The 20,133-nt window shown below is 46.6% G+C and overlaps 1 protein-coding gene across 4 annotated transcripts in view; it reads right to left on the reverse strand.

Moving 5' to 3' along the window:
* Window positions 1–20,133, reverse strand: part of odad3 (outer dynein arm docking complex subunit 3) — a 55,549-nt gene that overhangs the window by 22,985 nt on the left and 12,431 nt on the right. For 2 of the 4 annotated variants that reach the window (XM_048521951.2, XM_059639910.1), the window contains 3 exons: window positions 7,420–7,494; window positions 5,737–5,940; window positions 5,345–5,446 (listed from right to left, as the gene is read on the reverse strand). In XM_048521951.2, coding sequence (XP_048377908.1) covers window positions 5,345–5,446; window positions 5,737–5,940; window positions 7,420–7,494 — 381 coding nt within the window. The remainder of the gene's footprint in view (window positions 1–5,344; window positions 5,447–5,736; window positions 5,941–7,419; window positions 7,495–20,133) is intronic. The other 2 variants (XM_048521952.2, XM_059639911.1) reach the window with 2 other exon arrangements.

Here is a 20,133-nt window from a genome sequence, read left to right on the forward strand (position 1 = left end):
TTCCTTCTGCCAAGCCTTTCTCGTGCCCCCTCCTGGCTCTCCTCAGACCTTTTTTGAGCTCCTTCCTTGCCTGCGTGTAATCCTCTCTAGCTGAACTTGACCCTAGCTTCCTCCACCTTATGTAAGCTACCTTCTTCCTTTTCACAAGAAGCTCCACCGCTCTCGTCATCCAAGGTTCCTTTATCTTACCCCTTCTTGCCTGTCTCAGAGGGACATATTTACTCATCACTTGCAACAACTGTTCCTTAAACAGTCTCCACATGTCTATGAGAGATAATGGGAACTGCAGATGCTGGAGAATTCCAAGATAACAAAATGTGAGGCTGGATGAACACAGCAGGCCAAGCAGCATCTCAGGAGCACAAAAGCTGACGTTTCGGGCCTCTGAAGGGTCTAGGCCCAAAACGTCAGCTTTTGTGCTCCTGAGATGCTGCTTGGCCTGCTGTGTTCATCCAGCCTCACATTTTGTTATCCACATGTCTATAGTGCCTTTACCATGGAACAATTGCTCCCAGTCCATGCTTCCTAACTCATGTCTAATCGCATCATAGTTTCCTCTTCCCCAATTAAATATCCTCCCATTTTGCCTAATCCTCTCCTTCTCCATAGCTATGTAGAATGTGAGGCAGTTATGGTCTCTATCACCAAAATGCTCTCCCACCACAAGATCTGATACCTGCCCCGGCTCGTTTCCGAGCACCAAGTCTAGAATGGCCTCTCCCCTCATCGGCCTGTCAACGTACTGCGTTAGGAAACCCCCCTGAACACACCTTACAAAAACAGCTCCATTCAAATCTTCTGCTCGAAGCAGGTTCCAATCAATATTAGGAAAATTAAAGTCACCCATTACAACAACCCTACTGCGTCCGCACTTTTCCAAAATCTGTCGACCTATGCTTTCTTCAATCTCCCTGCTGCTATTGGGGGGCCTGTAGTAAACCCCTAACGAGGTGACTACTCCCTTGCTGTTCCTAATTTCCACCCATACTGACTCAGTAGGCAGATCTTCCTCGACAAAGGAAGCTTCTGTAGCTGTGATACCCTCTCTGATTAGTAGTGCTACACCCCCTCCTCTTTCTCCCCCCTCACTATTCTTTTTAAATGTTCTAAACCCTGGAACATCCAGCAACCATTCCTGCCCATGAGAAACCCATGTCTCTGTTATGGCCACAACATCATAGCACCAGGTACTGATCCATATGTGGAAAGAATTGCCAGAGAAAGTGGTAGATGCAGGTCAGTTAAAACATTTAAAAGACATTTGGATGGGTACCTGAATAGGAAAGGTTTAGAGAGATATGGGCCAGAGGCAGGCAAGTGGGACTACTTTAGTTTTGGAAATTTGGTTGGCACGGATGAGTTGGTCTGAAAGGTCCATTCCATACTGTATGTCTCTATGACTCTATCAGACAAGAGTTCTTGTACCCATTTCCAAATGCACCACAATTCTGGAGGCGGCTACCCTTTTGAAGTTTTGTTTTATTAAGCAGCAGAAGTAGTGCAACAATATTTAAATAAACACGTTGGGCAGATCTTACTGTTTTGGCTAAGTACAAGATAGAAGATAAAACAAAACTGTACAGAAAAGAACAGGCTCTTTACCCCATGATGTTGTGCCAAACATGACACCAAATTAAATTAATCCCTTCTGCCTGCCCATGGTCCATATCCTTAATCATGGTTATTTGCGTGCTTATCTAAAAGCCCCTTAAACCACCCTGCCGTATCCACTTCCACCACTATCCCTGGTAGCACATTCCAGGTACCTACCATCTGTGTAAAAAAAGCTTGCCCCTCACATCTCTTCCGAACTTTCTCCCTCTTACCTTAAATGCATGCCCTCCAGTGTTAGTCATTTCAACTCTGGGAAAAGGTTCTGACTGTCAACCCTCTCGATGCCTCTCATAATTTTATAAATTTCTATCAGGTCTCCCCTCAACCTCTGCCACTCCAGAGAAAACACCCTAGTTTGTCCAGTCTATCCTTAAAGCTTGTACCTTTAATACAGGCAGCATCCTGGTGAACCTCTTCTGCACCCTCTCCAAAGCTTCCACAACATTCCTGCAATGTGGCGACCAGAACCAAACCCAATACTTTAAGTGTGGCCTAGCTAAAGTCTTTTAAAGGTACAACATCACTTCCTGACTCTTGTACTCAATGCCCCAACCAATAATACCAAGCATGCCATATACCTTCTTTACCACCCTATCTACTTGTGTGGCCACTTTCAGGGAGCTATGGATGAGAACCCCAAGATGTCTCCCTTCATCAATGCTGCTAAGGGTCGGACCATCAACTGTACACTTTTCGTTAATATTTAATCTCCTAAGGTGCAACACCTCACTCTTACAAGGATGAAACTCCATCTGCCATTTATCTGCCCTTATTTGCAATTGATGTGTCCCACTGTATCCCTTATAACCTTCTACATTATCCACCACTCCACTGATCTTTGTGTTGTCTGCAAATTTACTAACCCACCCATCTTTGTTTTCATCCAAGTCATTTATATAAATCACAGACAGCTGCAGTCCCAGTATAGATTGCTGTGGAACACCACTAGTAATGGACCTCCAGCCAAAGACTTTTTGTGACTTCTCCTAGCTCTCCTAATTTCCTACTTGAGTTCTTTCCTGCTTTGTTTATATTCCTCATGGGCCTTATCCGATTTTTAGTTTTCTAAATATTACATATGCTTCCTTTTTCTTTTTGACTAAATTCTCAATCTCCCTCGTTGTCCAAGGGTCCCATACCTTGCCATCATTGTCCTTCCTCCTTGCTGGAACATGCTGGTCCTGAACTCTGATCAGTAGGCTTTTAAGGAACTCCCACATGTCAAATGTAGACTTGCCTGATTACAGCAGCTCCCAATTAACACTTCCTAGCTCCTGTATAATACTGACATAATGTGCCCTCCCCCAGTTTAGTACCTACCTGCAAGGTCCTGACTTATCCTTATTTATAGCTATCTTAAAATTTATTTTCAATTTATTATTTTCAAAATGTTCTCCCACTGAAAAGTCAGTCACCTGACTAGGCTTGTTAGCTAATACAAGGTCCAGAATGGCCCCTCCTCTAGTTGGACTATCCACATACTGTTTCAAGAAACCCTCTTGGATGCACCTAATAACTTCTGACCCGTCTAAGCCTCTCTAAGAAAGTCCTAGTCAATATTGGGGAAGTTAAAGTCACCCACTATTTGTTTTTGCATCTTTCCATAATCTGCCCGTGCATCCATTCTGTATATCTGTGCCTCAATGTGCCATTTGCTGTTGGGAGGGGGCCTATACTATAATCCCAACAGAATGATAGTACCTTTCTTATTTTTGAGCTCTACCCATTCTGCCTCAGTGAATGAGTTCTCCAAAATGTCCCCTCTGAGCGCAGCTGTGACATTCTCCTTGATTAGAAATACAATTCCTTTGCCTCTTTTACCTCCCTCTCTATCTCATCTAAAATATCAAAACTCTGGAGCACTGAGCAGCAAGACCTGCCATCTCTCAACCAAGCCTCTCTAATGGGCTCAGGACATCATAGCCCCATGTACTCATCCAGATTCTAAGCTCATCTGCATTAGCCATAACACTCCTCACATTGAAATAAACACACTTCAGCCCATCAACCCCATTGTGTTCATTAACCTGTCCCTCCTTTCAAACTTATTGGTCATAATGTAACCCTCCATTTGCTGACCTGCTGCTCTGGTTCCCAGCCTCAAATAGCACTAGCGAACTTCCCTGCGAGGATATTTGTTCCCCTCCTGTTTAAGTGCAATGCATCTCTCCTCTACAGGTCACCCCTGCCCCAGAAGATGTCCCAATGATTCAAGGACCTGAAACCCTGAACTCTGCATCAGCTCTTTAGCCACACATTCATCTGTCCTATTTTCCTACTTCTATACTCGCTAGCATGTGGCACCGGGAGTAATCCAGAGATTACAACTTTTGAGGTTTTGCTGTTTAGCCTACTGCCTAGTTCCTTGAGTTCTTGGTGGAAGACCTCATTCCTCACTTTTCCCATATCAGTGGTACCAACACGTACACAAACTTAACTTATCACACTTCTCTTTCAGGATACCCTGCAACTGTAATGACATCCCTGACCCTGGCACTAGGGAGGCAACATACCATCCTGGAATCACGTCTTTGGCTGCAGAAGTGCCTGTCTGCTCCCCTGACTAAAGAATCCACTTTCAATGTTGCTCTTCCTTTCTTCTTCCTCCCCACTGTACAATCAAACTGCGAGTGGTGTCAGAAACTTGGCGCTGAACGCACTCCTCTGAAGTACCGGCACCCTCATCAGCTTTCAAAATGGAATACCAGTTGGTGAGTGGAACCTCAGGGGACTCCAGCACTACTTGCTTGTTTTTATCTGGACTGTCCGGTGCTCATTCAATCCCTTCTTTCCTGTAGTGCCTACCATGCACCGTTCCTAAACAACTCAGCAATCAGCAGATACCTGCTGAATTATTGGCATCCCTTGTACCTGTGCCATCGTTGAAAGGCTGCTGTACATCCAGACAAGTGTTTGAAATCTGGCGTCACAGGCAGCGTAATTGCATAGCAGATACAAAACCACGTTACATACTGCACATAACTGGCAAGATTGACATTGCCTTTCACATACAAACCCCCTACTCTTATCCTAGTCACTGTGTAACCACCTGGCCACATACTTTGCATAAGGAAGGTCCTTTGAAACATTCTGTCTGCATATCTCAGTAGGTCACCACTAGTCTGTCCCAAGTGTTGACCCCACATTTTATCATTGTGCATTAGCAGAACATCATAGACAGACAAGCAATTGGACAACAATTCAGATCAGTAGATTTTGCTTGCGAATGAGTATCAAAGGTCGGAAAAGTAGGAAATAAGGATAAAGTATTGATCAGCCAAGATCTTACGACTGCAAAACAGGCTGGACTGACTTGTGTCCTCTTGTTTCTGTGAGTCCTGTCTAAGTGCTTGCAATGTACTTGTTCAGACTACCTAGCACCAGATTACATTGCTCTGGGAAATTAAATTGCAGATATAAATCTACAGCATTCGACTTTGCCACTTTCCTTAACAGAATTAGTGTGAGGACAGGTTTTGATAATATAAATACAGTTAATATTCATCACCCATTTAACAGGGTACTTTCCATGGAGTATGAAAACAATTATAGAGATTTTTGATGTTCCAGTTTAACCAGTTTGTGCTCATAATCAAAATAGAATTTGTCAATGTACCTCAGATGTAACTTGACGTTCTGATCAACATCTCCCCTTTTCCATCATAGCGACACTGGGAATTGCAAGGTTATGGGTGCAGCAGGTTATGTTGCAAGTGAAAGGTGATCATACCTGCAGATGTGCCTTTAGTCTCTGGTACACCTTCATTACATGCACTGCCTCACAATACTTTAGCTGGGTTTTCTCCAAACGATTCTCCAGGAGCCGCAAGGTCTGAAGTTAGTGACAGCAGAGATAACTTAAGAATTTGTTTAGCAGCTTATTTAAAACACATTCAATAAAAGCACAATGTTCAGCGGCAATGACAAATAAGCAGCCGGTGATTATCTCATGTGACAGTCCCAAAGGTCAGTACCAAACAGCTTGGCCCCCAACACCCTGACAGGGGATGAGAACTTCACTCTCAGTGAGTTATGTGAATGCTAACATGGATCTATCTTTTACACCCTCTTTTACAGGACTAATTTTTTAACAAGTTGATGTATTAAAAATTGCCCACTGACTTTTCTTTGAACAGGCAGTTTCACCTGTGCATCCTCAGACACGTTCTCCACGATCTCTTGCAGGGCTTTCACTTCCTGCATATTCTTGCTGTATCGCATCTCCAGGTCCAACTGAATTTTCTTCTTCATCTCTGTCACATGCTTAAGAGCATTCAGGCGCTTAATCTTATCACAAACTTTCTGGTCCATCACCATAATGACATCCTGCGCAATGAATGAGGCATGAAAGCATTTAATTAAATTCATATTTTGTTATAAATTGCTATGTTAGATATGAAAGATGTTATTCAACTAATACCCAACTGTTGCTTGTTCATGTACTTTGCACTAAAAAAACTTTTATAAGTTTGGGGACAAAAACAGAAATTTTGTAAAAGCTCAGCAGGTTTAGCAGCATCTGTGAACAGAAATAAGACTTAATGTTTCAAGTCAAGGGACCCTTCCTCAAATCCTCAGAGTCAAGTGTTAAAATGGTATTGCACAGGAAAATAGATTGGGAGGCATTTATCTTTGTGAATAATCATTTGTTCCCATGTTTCCAACAACCTTCTTTCTGAAGAAGAATCACTCAATCTGAAACTTTAACTCTGACTTCTCTCCAAAGACGAAACCAGACTTGCTGAGCTTTTCCAGCAATTTCTGTTGTTGTTTCTAAAATCATTTTGACTCTGATTGTACAGAATCCCAAAGGGCCAAAACCTTTCTATTCCTTCTAATGTACAAAATTCCAATTCATCAGACTGCTTCCTTTTAGCTCCCATTATGTATGATACCAATGATTCAGCTCAAGTTGTGAGTGGCTAAGTGAGGCATCCAATAACAATTCATTTATGGCTTTAAGGCTAAAGCATGCTGATGTTGAAATAGGCATGGAGTTTGTTGTCATACTAAATTCCAAATATCTTGAGCAGCAATGATTACAAGGTTGGTTGGCTATTAGTGTCAACCCTGGCAGTACATAGCCTCCAACTAGCAGCAAATTTCTACAGTCCAAAAATCTTTCCTCCCACAACAACCTCCTAGAACAAAGCAAACTTTAGAGAATTTTGAGTTTACCACAGGATTAGGCCTCTCTGACAAAACACAAATAGGAACATAGGCCATTCAGCCCCTCAAACCTGTTCTGTCACTTAGGGAGATCACAGCTGATCTGTGGCCTAACTCCATATGCTTGCCTTAATATGCCTTTATATCCCTTCATATCTTTACCTAGCAAAAATAATCTATCTCAGGTTTAAAACTAACAACTGATCTTGAAACAATTACCATTTGTGGAAGAGCATGCCAAAAATCTACCATTCTTTGTATGGCGTGCATCCTAAAAACTCTCCTGAATGGTCTGGCCCTATTTTTAGACTATGCCCCTTAGTTCTAGAAGCCCAACTTTTCCTGTCTTTTCCTGTTAATAACTTGAAGACCTTGATCAGATGTCCCCTTAACCTTCTAAATTCTAGAGAAAATAGGCCTAGTTTGTATAATCTTGCCACATAACTCAATTCATAAAGTCCAGGTATCATTCTGATAAATACTTGTAACAAATGTCTACCTTGTTCTCAGGATCATGGAATTAAAAAATGGAGTGTTTTGGTTTGTGTTTCTCTTTTCACCTTTAACCATTTTTAAGAGGTTTTGAATCACATTTGATTTTGCAATAGCTGTCAGGAACATCCATTCGACAATCACCTTTCCACTCTTATTTCTCAATGCTGCTTTCTCATGTTGATCTTGAAATGATTCTTTAACAAGTTTCTCATTGCTCTGAAACAAAAAATTCAAATGTATTCCCATAAATTAAGCCATTAAGCCATCCCTTAATTTATATAAAAACATTGGATAGGGGTACGATTTGACACAACGCAGAGGGGTGATTCTAAAATAGGGCAGGATGGTGGAAGAGACTTATTTTCAAATGAGCTTTTCTACAGTGAACGGCTGAGGCTTTTTTAATTCTAAATTCAGAAGTCAAAAAAGACAATGTGTTTAAGAGGGTGTTTTTTTTTACATGGCAAAAACCTTTCTTGAAAAACAGAACAGTTTTCTATAAAATAAGTTTTGCTGGATGTGAGTTTGCTCGCTGAGCTGGAAGGTTAGTTTTCAGATGTTTCGTCACCATTCTAGGTAACATCAACAGTGAGCCTCCGACGAAGCGCTGGTGTTATGTCCCGCTTTCTATTTATCTGGTTAGGTTTCCTTGGGTTGGTCCCCTGAGAAAAAGAACAGGAAATGACATCACCAGTGCAGGAAATGACATCACCAACCAAGGAAACCTAACCAGATAAATAGAAAGCGGGACATAACACCAGCACTTCGTCGGAGGCTCACTGTTGATGTTACCTAGAATGGTGACGAAACATCTGGGGACAAACCTTACAGCTCAGTGAACCAGCTTACATCTCAAACACAATAAAGACCCACTCTCTTGTGGACTGAGAGGACGAGAGTGCTGTCTTGGAGGTGAAAGGAGGACGTCGGGTTGGCTGTGCACCCTTGCAACCAGTGGATCTTAATGCTGGCTTCGGCCTAACGCTGGTTCAGGGGAGCAGCCAACCTGCAACGATGGCTGGGGCAAGTGCTCGTGCCCCAGGTCAGGGGGTCCGGAACACCATCCGTGTTTCTGTAAAGAAGGTGGATGAAGGTGCACCTGTGGACCGCACCTTCTTTGTGAAGAGGGTCCTGTTGGGCTGTTGTGGGTTTGCTGCTGCGGACATTTACTGCCTGCAGGATTTCCCCGGAGGAGGTTTTTACGATGTGACCTTCCGGAGTGCCAAGCTTTGCGAGCGCTTCCTGGAGGTTTTCAAGGAGAAAGGAGGTGAGGGCCCCCTCTCTGTATTGACTGCTGTCCCGCTGTTTGTGATGCCAGCACAGAGGAGCTGTATGGTGACTGTACACATGTACAACCCGCATGTGCCCGCAGTTGATGTCCTGACCTTCCTCGGAAGGTATGTGAAGGTGGAAGGGGACCTAACTGACATCATGGACCCCTTTGGCATCTGGACGAGTAAGAGGCAGGTCAAGGTGACGCTGAGGATGGGCGCAGACGGGAATGTCGCACACCCACCGTCCAGCTTCGCGATCGGCGGGAGCAAGGACTACCTGACCTGTGCAGGGCAACCTAAAGTCTGCCATGCCTGTGGTAGGTCAGGTCACGTGGCGGCCGACTGCAAAGCCACCATCTGCAGGAACTGCAGGGAGGAGGGACACCAAACAAAGGATTGCCCACGAGAGAGAAGCTGCAACCTTTGCGGGGAAGCGGGCCACTTCTATAGGGCATGCCCGCGGCGGGGTACCACCTACGCCCAGGTCACCGGCAGGGGAAATGCGGGGCCAGCCCCCCCGGAGGAGAGGAAGGCACCAGGGCCCAGCAAGGACCCCACTAATGTGCAGGAGGGCCAGGCCGTGCAGGAGGGCCCAGCCCTGCAGGATGGGCCCGAGGCCAGCAAAGCACCCCTGCAGGCTCCGACACCCCGCCGACAACCCGGAGCCAATGGAGGCGGCGACTGGCGACCCAGGGGAGTGGACAACAGTCCGGAAAGCGAGGAGGAAGGTGCGTCGACGGGCCCAGGAACCGCAACAATCAGGAGGGAAGAGGCAGCTACAGGGGGGCTATAAGAGCTCCACTGACGGGGAGGATTCGGAGAGGGCCCACCCGAAGCAGAAGTTAAAGGTCTCGAGGGGGAAGGAAAGCAGCACCCCGCTTCCAGGTGACAGGAGGTGTCCTGAGGGTCCTTCCAACACCCAGTCAAGTGCCGCTGGAGCACTGGAGGGCCGCCCGGAACTTCCAGGCGGGAAGGAGGAAACAGCACGTCCCCAGCCTGATCCGGAGCCGGGCCCTCCTGCCTCCGCACTCCTGACGGGGGGATGCCACCCGGAAGGCAGCACAGACGGTTTCCTGAGCCCAGAGAGTGTCCAGCAGTTAGCCCGGGCAATGGGCATGAAGGGACAGATGGAGGGGCTGGACCTTGGACTTGGGGAGGGTACTGCAGTCACTGCCCACAATGGGGGTACGAGTTGCGAGCATTAATGTGCGCAGCGTCAAGTCAACCGCGAGATGTGTGTCCACGTTGGCCTACCTGACCACCATCAAGGCGGACCTCCTGTTTCTGCAGGAGTGCGGGATACCGCACCTTGGCAGGTACGGGAAATGGTCCGGCGCCTAGACCTGTGGGCCTTCGATCTGGTCGGGGGGTAACGACTGTCGCTCCTCGGGCCTGGCTATTCTGCTGCGGGGGCGTGACTTCACCATCTCTCAAGTTCAGGAGGTGGTGGGGGGGCGCCTCCTAGTGGCTGACATCACCTACAGGAACGCTCCCCTGAGGCTGATCAACGTGTGTGCCCCAGCGGTATGGAGTGAGCGGTTGGCCGTCCTGCAGCGGCTTCCACCCCTGCTAGCTACGTCCAGGCCGGTCATCCTAGGCGGAGACTTCAACTGCATCATTGATGCAGATGGAAGATCCGGTGTGGGGACAGTGGGTGGGGGGAGTCAACTGGACGTCACGTCCAGATTCCTGATGGGCACGGTGAAGGACGCCAAGCTGCTCGACGTCTTCAGCACCCCTGCAGACGGAGCGCAGCAGAGGTACACCTGGTCGCGGCCAGACGGGTCTATCCGCTCAAGGATAGACTTCCTGTTTGTGTCACGGACGTTCTCGGTCAGATCCACTGGTGTCGAGCCGGTGTTCTTCTCTGACCACTGCCTCCTGTTGGCCGACTGTCACTTACAGGACGACCAGCCGGCCGGCAAGGGGACGTGGAAGCTCAACACGACTCTGTTGACCCCAGAGAAAGTCGAGGAGCTTAAGAGGGAGTACACCGGTTGGAGAACCGTGAAACCCCTCTTTGAGTCTCCAGGCGACTGGTGGGAGACGGTGAAGGAGAACATCAAGAGGTTCTTTGTCCTCAAGGGTGTTCAGAAGGCAAGAGAGAGGCGGGGAAAGCTGTCGTGCCTCCAGAAAAGGGTGCAGAACCTGCTCCTTCTGCAGTCGATGGGGGTCGATGTCACGGAGGACCTCCGCGAGGTGAGGGGCCAGCACGCCTCGCTCTTCGCCGCGGAGGCCTCCAGGATAATCTTCCGGTCCAGGGTCCGCTCCGTGGAGCAGGACGAGACGTGCTCGCGTTTCTTCTTTCAGAAGGTGCACAAAGAGCTCTGTGCTTAGCCAGCTGAAGGAGGACGACGGCTCGGTGACGTCGTCTCGGCCCGACGTTTTGAGGATCAGCAGATCCTTCTATGCCGGACTGTATGACACAAAGCCCACGGACAGCACGGCCTCCGAGTCGTTCCTGTCGTCTATCACGGAGGTCTTAGACGACGGCACGAGGGAGTGGCTGGACCGGCCGATATCCCTGGACGAGCTGGCCAGAGCCCTCAAGTCCTTGCAGAGGAAGAGGACTCCCGGAAGTGATGGCTTACCGGTCGAGCTGTATTCTGCTCTGTGGGGCCTGGTCGGCCAGGACCTGCTGGAGGTGTACGATAGTGCGCTTCGGGTAGGGGTAATGTGCAAGTCCATGAGGAAGGGCATCATCACCCTCATTTACAAGAGGAAGGGGGAGAGGGAAGAAATTAAGAATTGGCGTCCCATTTCACTTTTGAACGTGGATTACAAAATCCTGGCCAAGGTCATTGCCAACCGGGTCAGGTCTGTCCTGGAGTCGGTGATTCACCCTGACCAAACCTGTGCTGTGCCGGGCAGGAAGATCGCTGAGAGCCTCGCGCTCATCAGGGATACGATCGCCTACGTACAGGACAGGCGGGTGGACACCTGCCTCATCAGCCTGGACCAGGAGAAGGCCTTCGACAGGGTCTCTCGTGCTTACATGAGGGACGTCCTCTCCAAATTGGGGTTCGGGGAGGGCATCCGCAATTAGATCCGGCTGCTCTACGCCAACATCATTAGCGCAGTCTCAATCAACGGGTGGGAATCAGACAGTTTTACTGTTAGATCTGGAGTCAGGCAGGGCTGCCCGCTCTCTCCTGCCTTGTTCGTGTGCTGTGTGGAGCCCTTCGCCGCCTCCATCAGGAAGGACGTGAGCCTGAAGGGCGTGACTATCCCAGGCAGCGGAGGCCTTCAGGTCAAGACCTCCCTGTACATGGATGATGTCGCCGTCTTCTGCACCGATCGTCGGTAGGTGAGTAGGCTGTTGGACATCTGCGGCCAGTTTGAACTGGCCTCGGGTGCCAAAGTCAATAGGGGTAAGAGCGAGGTCATGTTCTTCGGGAACTTGGGACGACCGCTCCTTCATCCCCTTCACTGTCAGGACAGACTACCTGAAGGTGCTGGGTGTTTGGTTCGGTGGAGCTGGGGCATGCACTAAGACTTGGGAGGAGCGTATCTCCAAATTTAAGCAGAAGCTGGGCAGGTGGACGCTCCGGTCCCTCTCCATCGCGGGTAAGAACCTGGTTGTCAGGTGCGAGGGGCTTTCGGTACTGTTGTATGTGGCGCAGGCCTGGCCTATTCCCTGGACCTGCGCCGCTGCGGTCACCCGGGCAATCTTCCACTTCATTTGGGGGTCGAGGATGGACCGGGTCCGCAGAGATACCATGTACAAAGACCTGGGAAATGGGGGAAAGGGCGTACCGAACGCCACCCTCGCCCTGACGGCTACCTTTGTGTGTGGCTGCATCAAGCTGTGCGTAGATTCTCAGTACGCAAACACCAAGTGTCACTACTTACTGAGGTTCTACCTGTCCCCGGTGTTGTGAAGGATGGGCCTGGCCTCGTTGCCGCGGAACGCTCCGAGTAGTTGGACCGTTCCATACCACCTGTCCTTCGTGGAGAAATTTTTGAAAGGAAACACCTTTGACCACAAGGCCATCAAGCAGTGGTCAGCACGTAGTATCCTCGAGACCCTTCGGGAAAAGGAGAGGGTGGATCCCGTCGTGTGGTTCCCCACGCAGACTGCCAAAGTCGTTTGGCAGAATTCCTCATCGCCAGAACTTTCAAACAAGCACAAGGACGTTGCTTGGCTGGCGGTGAGAGGGGCTCTGCCAGTGAGATCTTTTATGTATGCCTGGAATCTCTGCGCCACCGCACGCTGCCCTCGAGGTGGCTGCGGGGGGGACGAGACTGTCGATCACCTCTTTCTGGAGTGTGCCTATGCGCAGGAGGTCTGGAGGGGGATGCAGTGGTATTTGTCAAGGTTCGTCCTGAGCAGCTCCGTGACACGGGACTCCGTGCTCTACGGGCTGTTTCTGGGGATGCACACCGAGACCAACATCAACTGCGCCTGGATGACCATCAATGCGGTGAAAGACGCTCTTTGGTCTGCCCGCAACTTGCTGGTCTGCCAGCTGAAAGAACTGACCCCGACCGAGTGTTGCAGACTGGCGGACTCCAAGGTCCAGGGCTACGTGCTGAGGGACGCGCTAGAGCTTGGGGCAGCCGCCGCCAAGGCGCGGTGGGGAAAGACCACCGTATGAAACCCCTCGTCCAGAAAAGGGAAAAGAACCCTATCTGGTAACTGGGCCCAGCTGGCGCCTTCCCCAACTGGTCAGGGGGCCAACGGGGACTGTGCGGGGAGACGACTGCGGGGTGTTTTCTTTGCTTTGTTTTTTTTTCTGTTTTCTTTTTTTTTTCCTTTAGTCGGTGTACGTACCCCCGGGTAACCCGGAGTGGCTTGCATGACTGGGTAGGTGTATAAATGTTTTATTTTTTGTACATTCTATGAATAAAGTATATTTTTTCAAATAAAAAAAAGTGACGAAACATCTGAAAACTAAACTTCCAGCTCAGTGAGCAAACTCACATCCAGAACCTCAACCGGAGCTACAAATAAGTTTTGCTTTTGTGTTGGGGAATCCTACACGTGGTCAGCTCTGGATGAGTTTTTTTTCAGGAATTTACTGAAGAGGAGTCATTCTTTCTTCAGTTAATCATCTAAGTGGATGATTTTATCTAAGTTTTATATGTTTGATAATATATATATATATATATGGTGTTATTGAAAATTCCTTTTTTGACAATGCTATTAAGGCCATTTATGAGGTACGCACTGAGATGGCTGATAGATTTAGAGAAGTTATTACACAGTAGGATCAGTCAGATAAATGGGTGATTTGGGAAAGGCAAGAAGATAGTTCAAACGTCTCTGGTGGCTATTCCTCTATCAAATAGATGTTCGGTTTTGGAACTGTATAAGGGGATAGTCTCCTCAACGAAAATGGAAGGGGCAGTCAGTTATTGGATACTTGGAATCATTCTTCTGTAAAGCAGCATTTGCCATGATTTAATAGAATTATTGTTATAGGGGACTGTCGTGTCAGTGGCACAGACAGGAGATTCTGTGGTAGTCAGCATAAATTTAATACGGTTTATTGCCTTCCTGGTGCTACGACATCTCCACACATGCCAAACATATTGTTAAAAGTGAGATTGAGAAGCTAAAGATTATTGTACACATTGGTAGGAAAGCATTTTCAGCGAAAAGATTAAAGCAGTACAGAGTGAATTGAAGAGGTTAGGTAGGGAATTAAAAACTACAAGTATAAGAGTAGTCATTTGTGGTTCACTCCCAATGTAGTCATTTGTGGTTTACTCCCAATGTAGTCATTTGTGGTTTACTCCCAATGTAGTCATTTCTGGTTTACTCCCAATGTAGTCATTTGTGGTTTACTCCCAATGTAGTCATTTGTGGTTTACTCCCAATGTAGTCATTTCTGGTTTACTCCCAATGTAGTTATTTCTGGTTTACTCCCAATGCCAAATTCAAACGAGGGAAGGAGCGAAAGGTTAAAGGAGATAAGTCATTGGCTCAAGAGCTGCTGTATTGTTCAGGGAGTCAGGTTTTTGGACAATTGCAATGTCTTCTGGAATACAAAAGACCTATTCAGGACAGATCGGTTTAACCTAAACTGGAAAGGGACCAATATCTTAGCAGGGAATTTGCTCATTCCATAAGGGAGACTTGATGCTGATAGAGAGGGGAAGTGGAGGAATTGGAAGTAGCAGTGTAAACAGAAAGATTTATGGGGAAGGCTCTGAATGTTAGCTAGAAGCGAAAGACAAGGGAGAGTCAGAGTGCATAGCATCTCTGAAGAAGTAAATTACATTTATTTCAATGCAAGGGGTCTTACAGGTAAGGCTGATGCATGCAAGGCATGTATAAGAACATGGGATTGGGACATCATGGCTGTTACATAAACTTGGCTGAGAAACAGTCAATTTGCTTCTTACTACTGGGGGACCTGTAATGTAATCCCATCAAAGCTGAATGATCTCAGTTTTAGATGCTTTAGGAAGGGTGGAAAAATAGGCAAGAAGTGGCGGGGGGGGGGGGGGGGGGTGGGGGGTGGCATTTTTGATTAAGGAATACATTACTGCTGTAACCAGGGAAGACGTTTCTGAAAAATCATCCAGTGAAAGTGGGTGGGTAGAAATTACAAATAAGAAAGAACACTTTGACGGGATTACACTACAGGCCCCACAGTAGTAAGAGGGAAATTGAGAAACAAGTATGCTGGGAGATCTCAGATTTACGTAAGCATAATACAGTTGTAATAATGGGGGATTTTAATTTTCCAAACATTGACTGGTGTTACTGTTGTGTTAAAGGTTTGGATGGTGAAAATTTGTCAAATGTGTTCAAGAAAATTTTCTTTATCAAAATGTGGATGCTCCTACTAGAGAAAGAGTGAAACGAGACCTTCTTTTGGGCAATAAGGCAAGGCAGATGACTGACATAAAAGTAGCAGAACACTTTGGGTCTAGCAATCATAATTCTATTAGTTTTAAAATGGTTATGAAAAAGGATATGCCTTCCATAGAGGTTAAAGTTTTAATTGGAGGAAGACAAATTTTAATACTTTGAGACAAGAATTTTCAAAAGTTGATTGGAACAGACTGTTCTCAGATAAAAAGATGTCTGACAAGTGGGAGGCATTCCAGAGTTTGATGCCAAGAGTTCAGAGCCACTATGTTCCTGTTAGGATCTTCACCCTGAAGTTGGTGAGATTAAGGAACAATGGATTAATAAAGATATTGAGGTTCTAGTCAAGAATAAAAGTGAATCTTATTTTAGATATAGACAACTTGGTTCAATTGAATCTTTTAATCAATATAAAGAGTGTTGGGGCATTCTTAGGAAAGAAAGCAGGAAGGCAAGGAGGTGATATGAGATAACAAGGTGGAGAGCTGGATGAACACAGCAGACCAAGCAGCATCAAAGGAGCAGGAAGGCTGACGTTTCAGGTCTAGATCTTTCTTCAGAAATGGGGGAGGGGAAGGGGATTCTGAAATAAATAGGGAGAGAGGGGGAGGTGGATAGAAGATGGATAGAGGAGACGATAGGTGGAGCGGAGACAGACAGGTCAAAGAGGCAGGGGTGGAGCCAGTAAAGGTGAGCGTAGGTGCGGAGTTGGGGTGGATAGGTAAGTCCAGGGAGGATGGACAAGTCAAGGGGGTGGGATGAGGCTGGTAGGTAGGAGATGGGGGTGGGGCTTGAGGTGTGAGGAGGGGATAGGTGGGATGAAGAACAGGTTAGGGAGGTGGGAACTAGCTGGGCTGGATTTGGGATGCAGCTGGGGGAGGGGAAATTTTGAAGCTTGTGAAGTCCACATTGATACCATTGGGCTGCAGAGTTCCCAAGCGAAATATGAGGTGTTGTTCCTGCAACCTTGTGGCACTGCAGGAGGCCCAGGATGGACATGTCATCTAAGGAGTGGGAGGGGGAGTTAAAATGGTTCACAACTGGGAGGTGCAGCTGTTTGTTGCAAATCGAGCATAGGTGTTCCACAAAGTGGTTTCCCTGATGTAGAGGAGACCACTTTGGGAACAGCAGATACAGTATACCACATTAGCAGATGTGCAGGTGAACATCTGTTTGATGTGGAAGGTTTTCTTGGGGCCTTGGATGGGGGTGAGGGGGAAGGTATGGGGCAGGTGTCGCACTTCATGTGGTTGCAGGGAAAAGTTCCGGGGGTGGTGGGGCTGGTGGGGAGTGCAGAGTGGACGAGGGAGTCATGCAGAGAGTGGTCCCTCTGGAAAGCAGATAAGGATGGGGAGGGGAAAATGTCTTTGGTGGTGGGGTCAGGTTTCCCTTGGCGGAAGTGTTGGAGAATGATGTGTTGGATCTGGAGGTTGGTGGGGGGGGCGGGTACGTGAGGATGAGGGGGATTCTGTTTTGATTGTTATTGTGGGGCGGGGGTGTGAGGGATGAGTTCGGGAAATGCGGGAGATGTGGTCGAGAGCATTTTTGACCACCGTGGGGAAGTTGCAGTCCTTGAAGAAAGAGGACATCTGTGATGTCCGGGAGTGGAATGCCTTATCCCGGGAGCAGATGCGGCTGAGGAGAAGGAATTGGGAATGGGGGATGGCATTTTTGCAGGAAGAGGGGTGGGAGGAAGTGTATTCTAGGTAGCTGTGGGAGGTATATTCTAGGTAACTGTGGGAGTCGGTGGGCTTGAAATGGATATCGGTTTCTAGGTGGTTGCCAGAGATAGAAACAGAAAGGTTCAGGAAGGAGAGAGAGATGTCAACAAAAGAACAAAGAACAAAGAAACCTACAGCACAGGAACAGGCCCTTCGGCCCTCCAGGCCTGCGCCGATCAAGATCCTCTGTCTAACCTGTCGTCTATTTTCTAAGGGTCTGTGTCCATTTGCTCCCTGCCCATCCATGTACTTGTCCAAATATATCTTAAAAGACGCTAATGTGTCTGCGTCTACCACCTCCATTGGCAACGCGTTCCAGGGACCCACCCATATCAGAGATGATCCAGGTAAACTTAAGGTTGGGGTGGAAGGTGTTCGTGAAATGGATGAACTGGGAGCATATGAGAGCATTGCCAGATGAGGTTATGGGTAATCCAAACAGATTATATCAATACTTTAAGAGCAAGAGGGAAACTAAAGAGAGGGTAGGGCCTGTTAAAGATTAAGGAGGACATCTTTGTGTCCTTGTGTCCAGGAGATAGGAGAAATTAAAAAAATGAATATTTCATGTCAGTTTTTACTGTGGAGAAAGAAATAGAGTCTAGAGAGCACAGAGAAATAAACTTTGATGTTTAAAAATAGTTCACCTTACAGAAGAGGAAGTTTGAGAAGACGTAAAGAATGTAGAGGTGGATAAATATTTGTAACCCTATTTAATGTATTTTAGAACATTGTGTGAAGTAAGAGAGGAAATTGTGAGACCTCTTGCAGAAATATTTGCACCAACTATAACTATGGGTGAGGTGTCTGATGACTGGAGGGTGGCTAATGTATCTTTGTTTAAGAAAGGTTGTAGGGAGCAACCGAGGAACTATAGACCTGTGAGTCTGACTTCAGTAATGAGCAAATTGTTGGATGTGATTATAAAAGATAGGATTTATGGAAATTTAAAGAGGCAAAAATTGATTAGGTATAATCAGCATGGTTTTGTGCAAGGAAAATTATGTTTCACAAACTTCATTGTGTTTTTTTGAGGAAGTTATCAAAAAAGACTGTTGCCGTTGTTGTTTATTTGTATTTTAGTAAAGCCTTTGACAAGGTTTTGTATGATAGACTAATTTAGTAAAGTTAGATCACATGGGATTCAGGGTGAGCTTGCCAATTGGATACATAATTGTCTTAATGGCAGGAGACACATTATAATCATGGACGGTTGCTTTTTAGACTGGGGCCGGTTACGAGCAGGTGTCCGCAGGGATTGGTTCTGGGTCCTCTTTTGTTAGTCAGTTATATAATTGACTTGAATAAGAATATAGAAAGCATGGTTAGTAAGTTTGTGGGCAACACCAAAATTGGTGACATAGTTGACAGTGAAGAAGATTTTCTAAGGTTACAAAAGGATCTTGATCAAATGGGTCAGTGGGCTTAAAAATAGTAGATGGAATTCGACCTGGATAAATGCGAGATATTGCATTTTGGTACAACAAACGAGAGTAGGCCTTACATAATTAAAGGCAGGGTCTTGAGTCGTGTTGTAGAATAGAGGAACATAGGGGTGCAGGTACATTATTCTTTGAAGTTTGTGTCACATATAGACAGGGTGATTAGAACATAGAACAATACAAAACAGTTCAGACCCTTTGGCCCACAATGTTGTGCCGAACTTTTACCCTAATCCTAAGGTCTATCTAACTTCCACCCCTACCTTATACTATCATCCATATGCCTATCTAATAACCGCTTAAATGCCCCTAATGAGGCCGAATCAACTACCCTCTCCAGCAATGCATTCCACGCCCGACCACTCTCTGAGTAAAGAACCTCCCTCTGACGTCTCCCCTATATCTGGCTTCCACTCACTTAAAAACTATACCCCCTCGTAATAGCTACCTCCATCCTAGGAAAAGTCTCTGGCTGTCTACTCTATCTATACCTTTGATCATTTTGTACACCTCTATCAAGTAAAAAGACATTTGGCACACTTGCCTTCATTGTTCAGTCCTTACAGAACAGGACTTAGGAAGTCATGTTGAGATTTTACAGGACGTTGATCAGGCCTTTTCTGGACTACTGTGTCCAGTTCTGGTTGCCCAGTTATGGAAAGGATATTACCAAGTTCGAGAGGGCTCAAAAGAGATTTACCAGGATGTTGCCAGGTATGGAAGGTTTGAGTTATAAAGAAACGCTGGAAAGGCTGGGACTTTTTTCACTGGAGCCTAGAATGTTGATAGGTGACTTGATCGAAGCTTATTAAATAATGAGTGGTATAGGCAGAGTTAATAGTAGTTGTCTTTGATAAGGTATTTCAAGGACCAGGGGACACATTTTTAAGGTGAGAGGAGAGAGATTTAAATGTTCAGCATGGACTGGTTGGACCGAAGGGTCTGTTTCCATGCTGTATGATTTTATAAAAGGTACAACTTGCCACAGTGAGGAATGACAGACTGTGACACGGCGGTGGCGGGTGGCGGCAGGGGGGGGGGGGTCAGAGAGATTCACCTCCATGCCTATCGTACACTGAAAATATTCTTGCTGTAGAATTATATAGATATGCCCAGCAACGGTAATGCAAATTATGTGGATTGGCTATCCTAAATTGGTGCATAGTGTGCAGGCTGGGTGTGTCTACTACAGTAAACATGCAGTTACAGAGTTAGGGTGGGATGCTCTTCAGAGGGTCTCCAAATGGCCTCGATCTACACTGTAGGGATTCTGTGAACAGATAATAAGTTAAACCAATTTATGTGTATTTTCGCATTGTCTTTTTACCTTCTAGTTCCTGATCTTGAAAACAGATTAAGTATTAAGACGAGGGTCTCCACTCCCGGGAAGACAGACATATTCAGCCACAATTATCACGTGGCAATTATCACAAAAGGGTATTCTCTTCTAATCTCTAACTGATAGGGTGAATACTGCTCAGACTAATGCATCTTCTCTGCACTGATTTCTGCCTCTTCAGTTTGCTTCATCTCACGTCCATGAATTTTTTTTCTCACAGTTTCTATTTCCTTCCTTTCTTTCTTCCCCTTTCTCA

This window comes from Stegostoma tigrinum, chromosome 35 (genome assembly GCF_030684315.1).
Source record: "Stegostoma tigrinum isolate sSteTig4 chromosome 35, sSteTig4.hap1, whole genome shotgun sequence".
NCBI classification, from domain to species: Eukaryota; Metazoa; Chordata; class Chondrichthyes; order Orectolobiformes; family Stegostomatidae; genus Stegostoma; species Stegostoma tigrinum.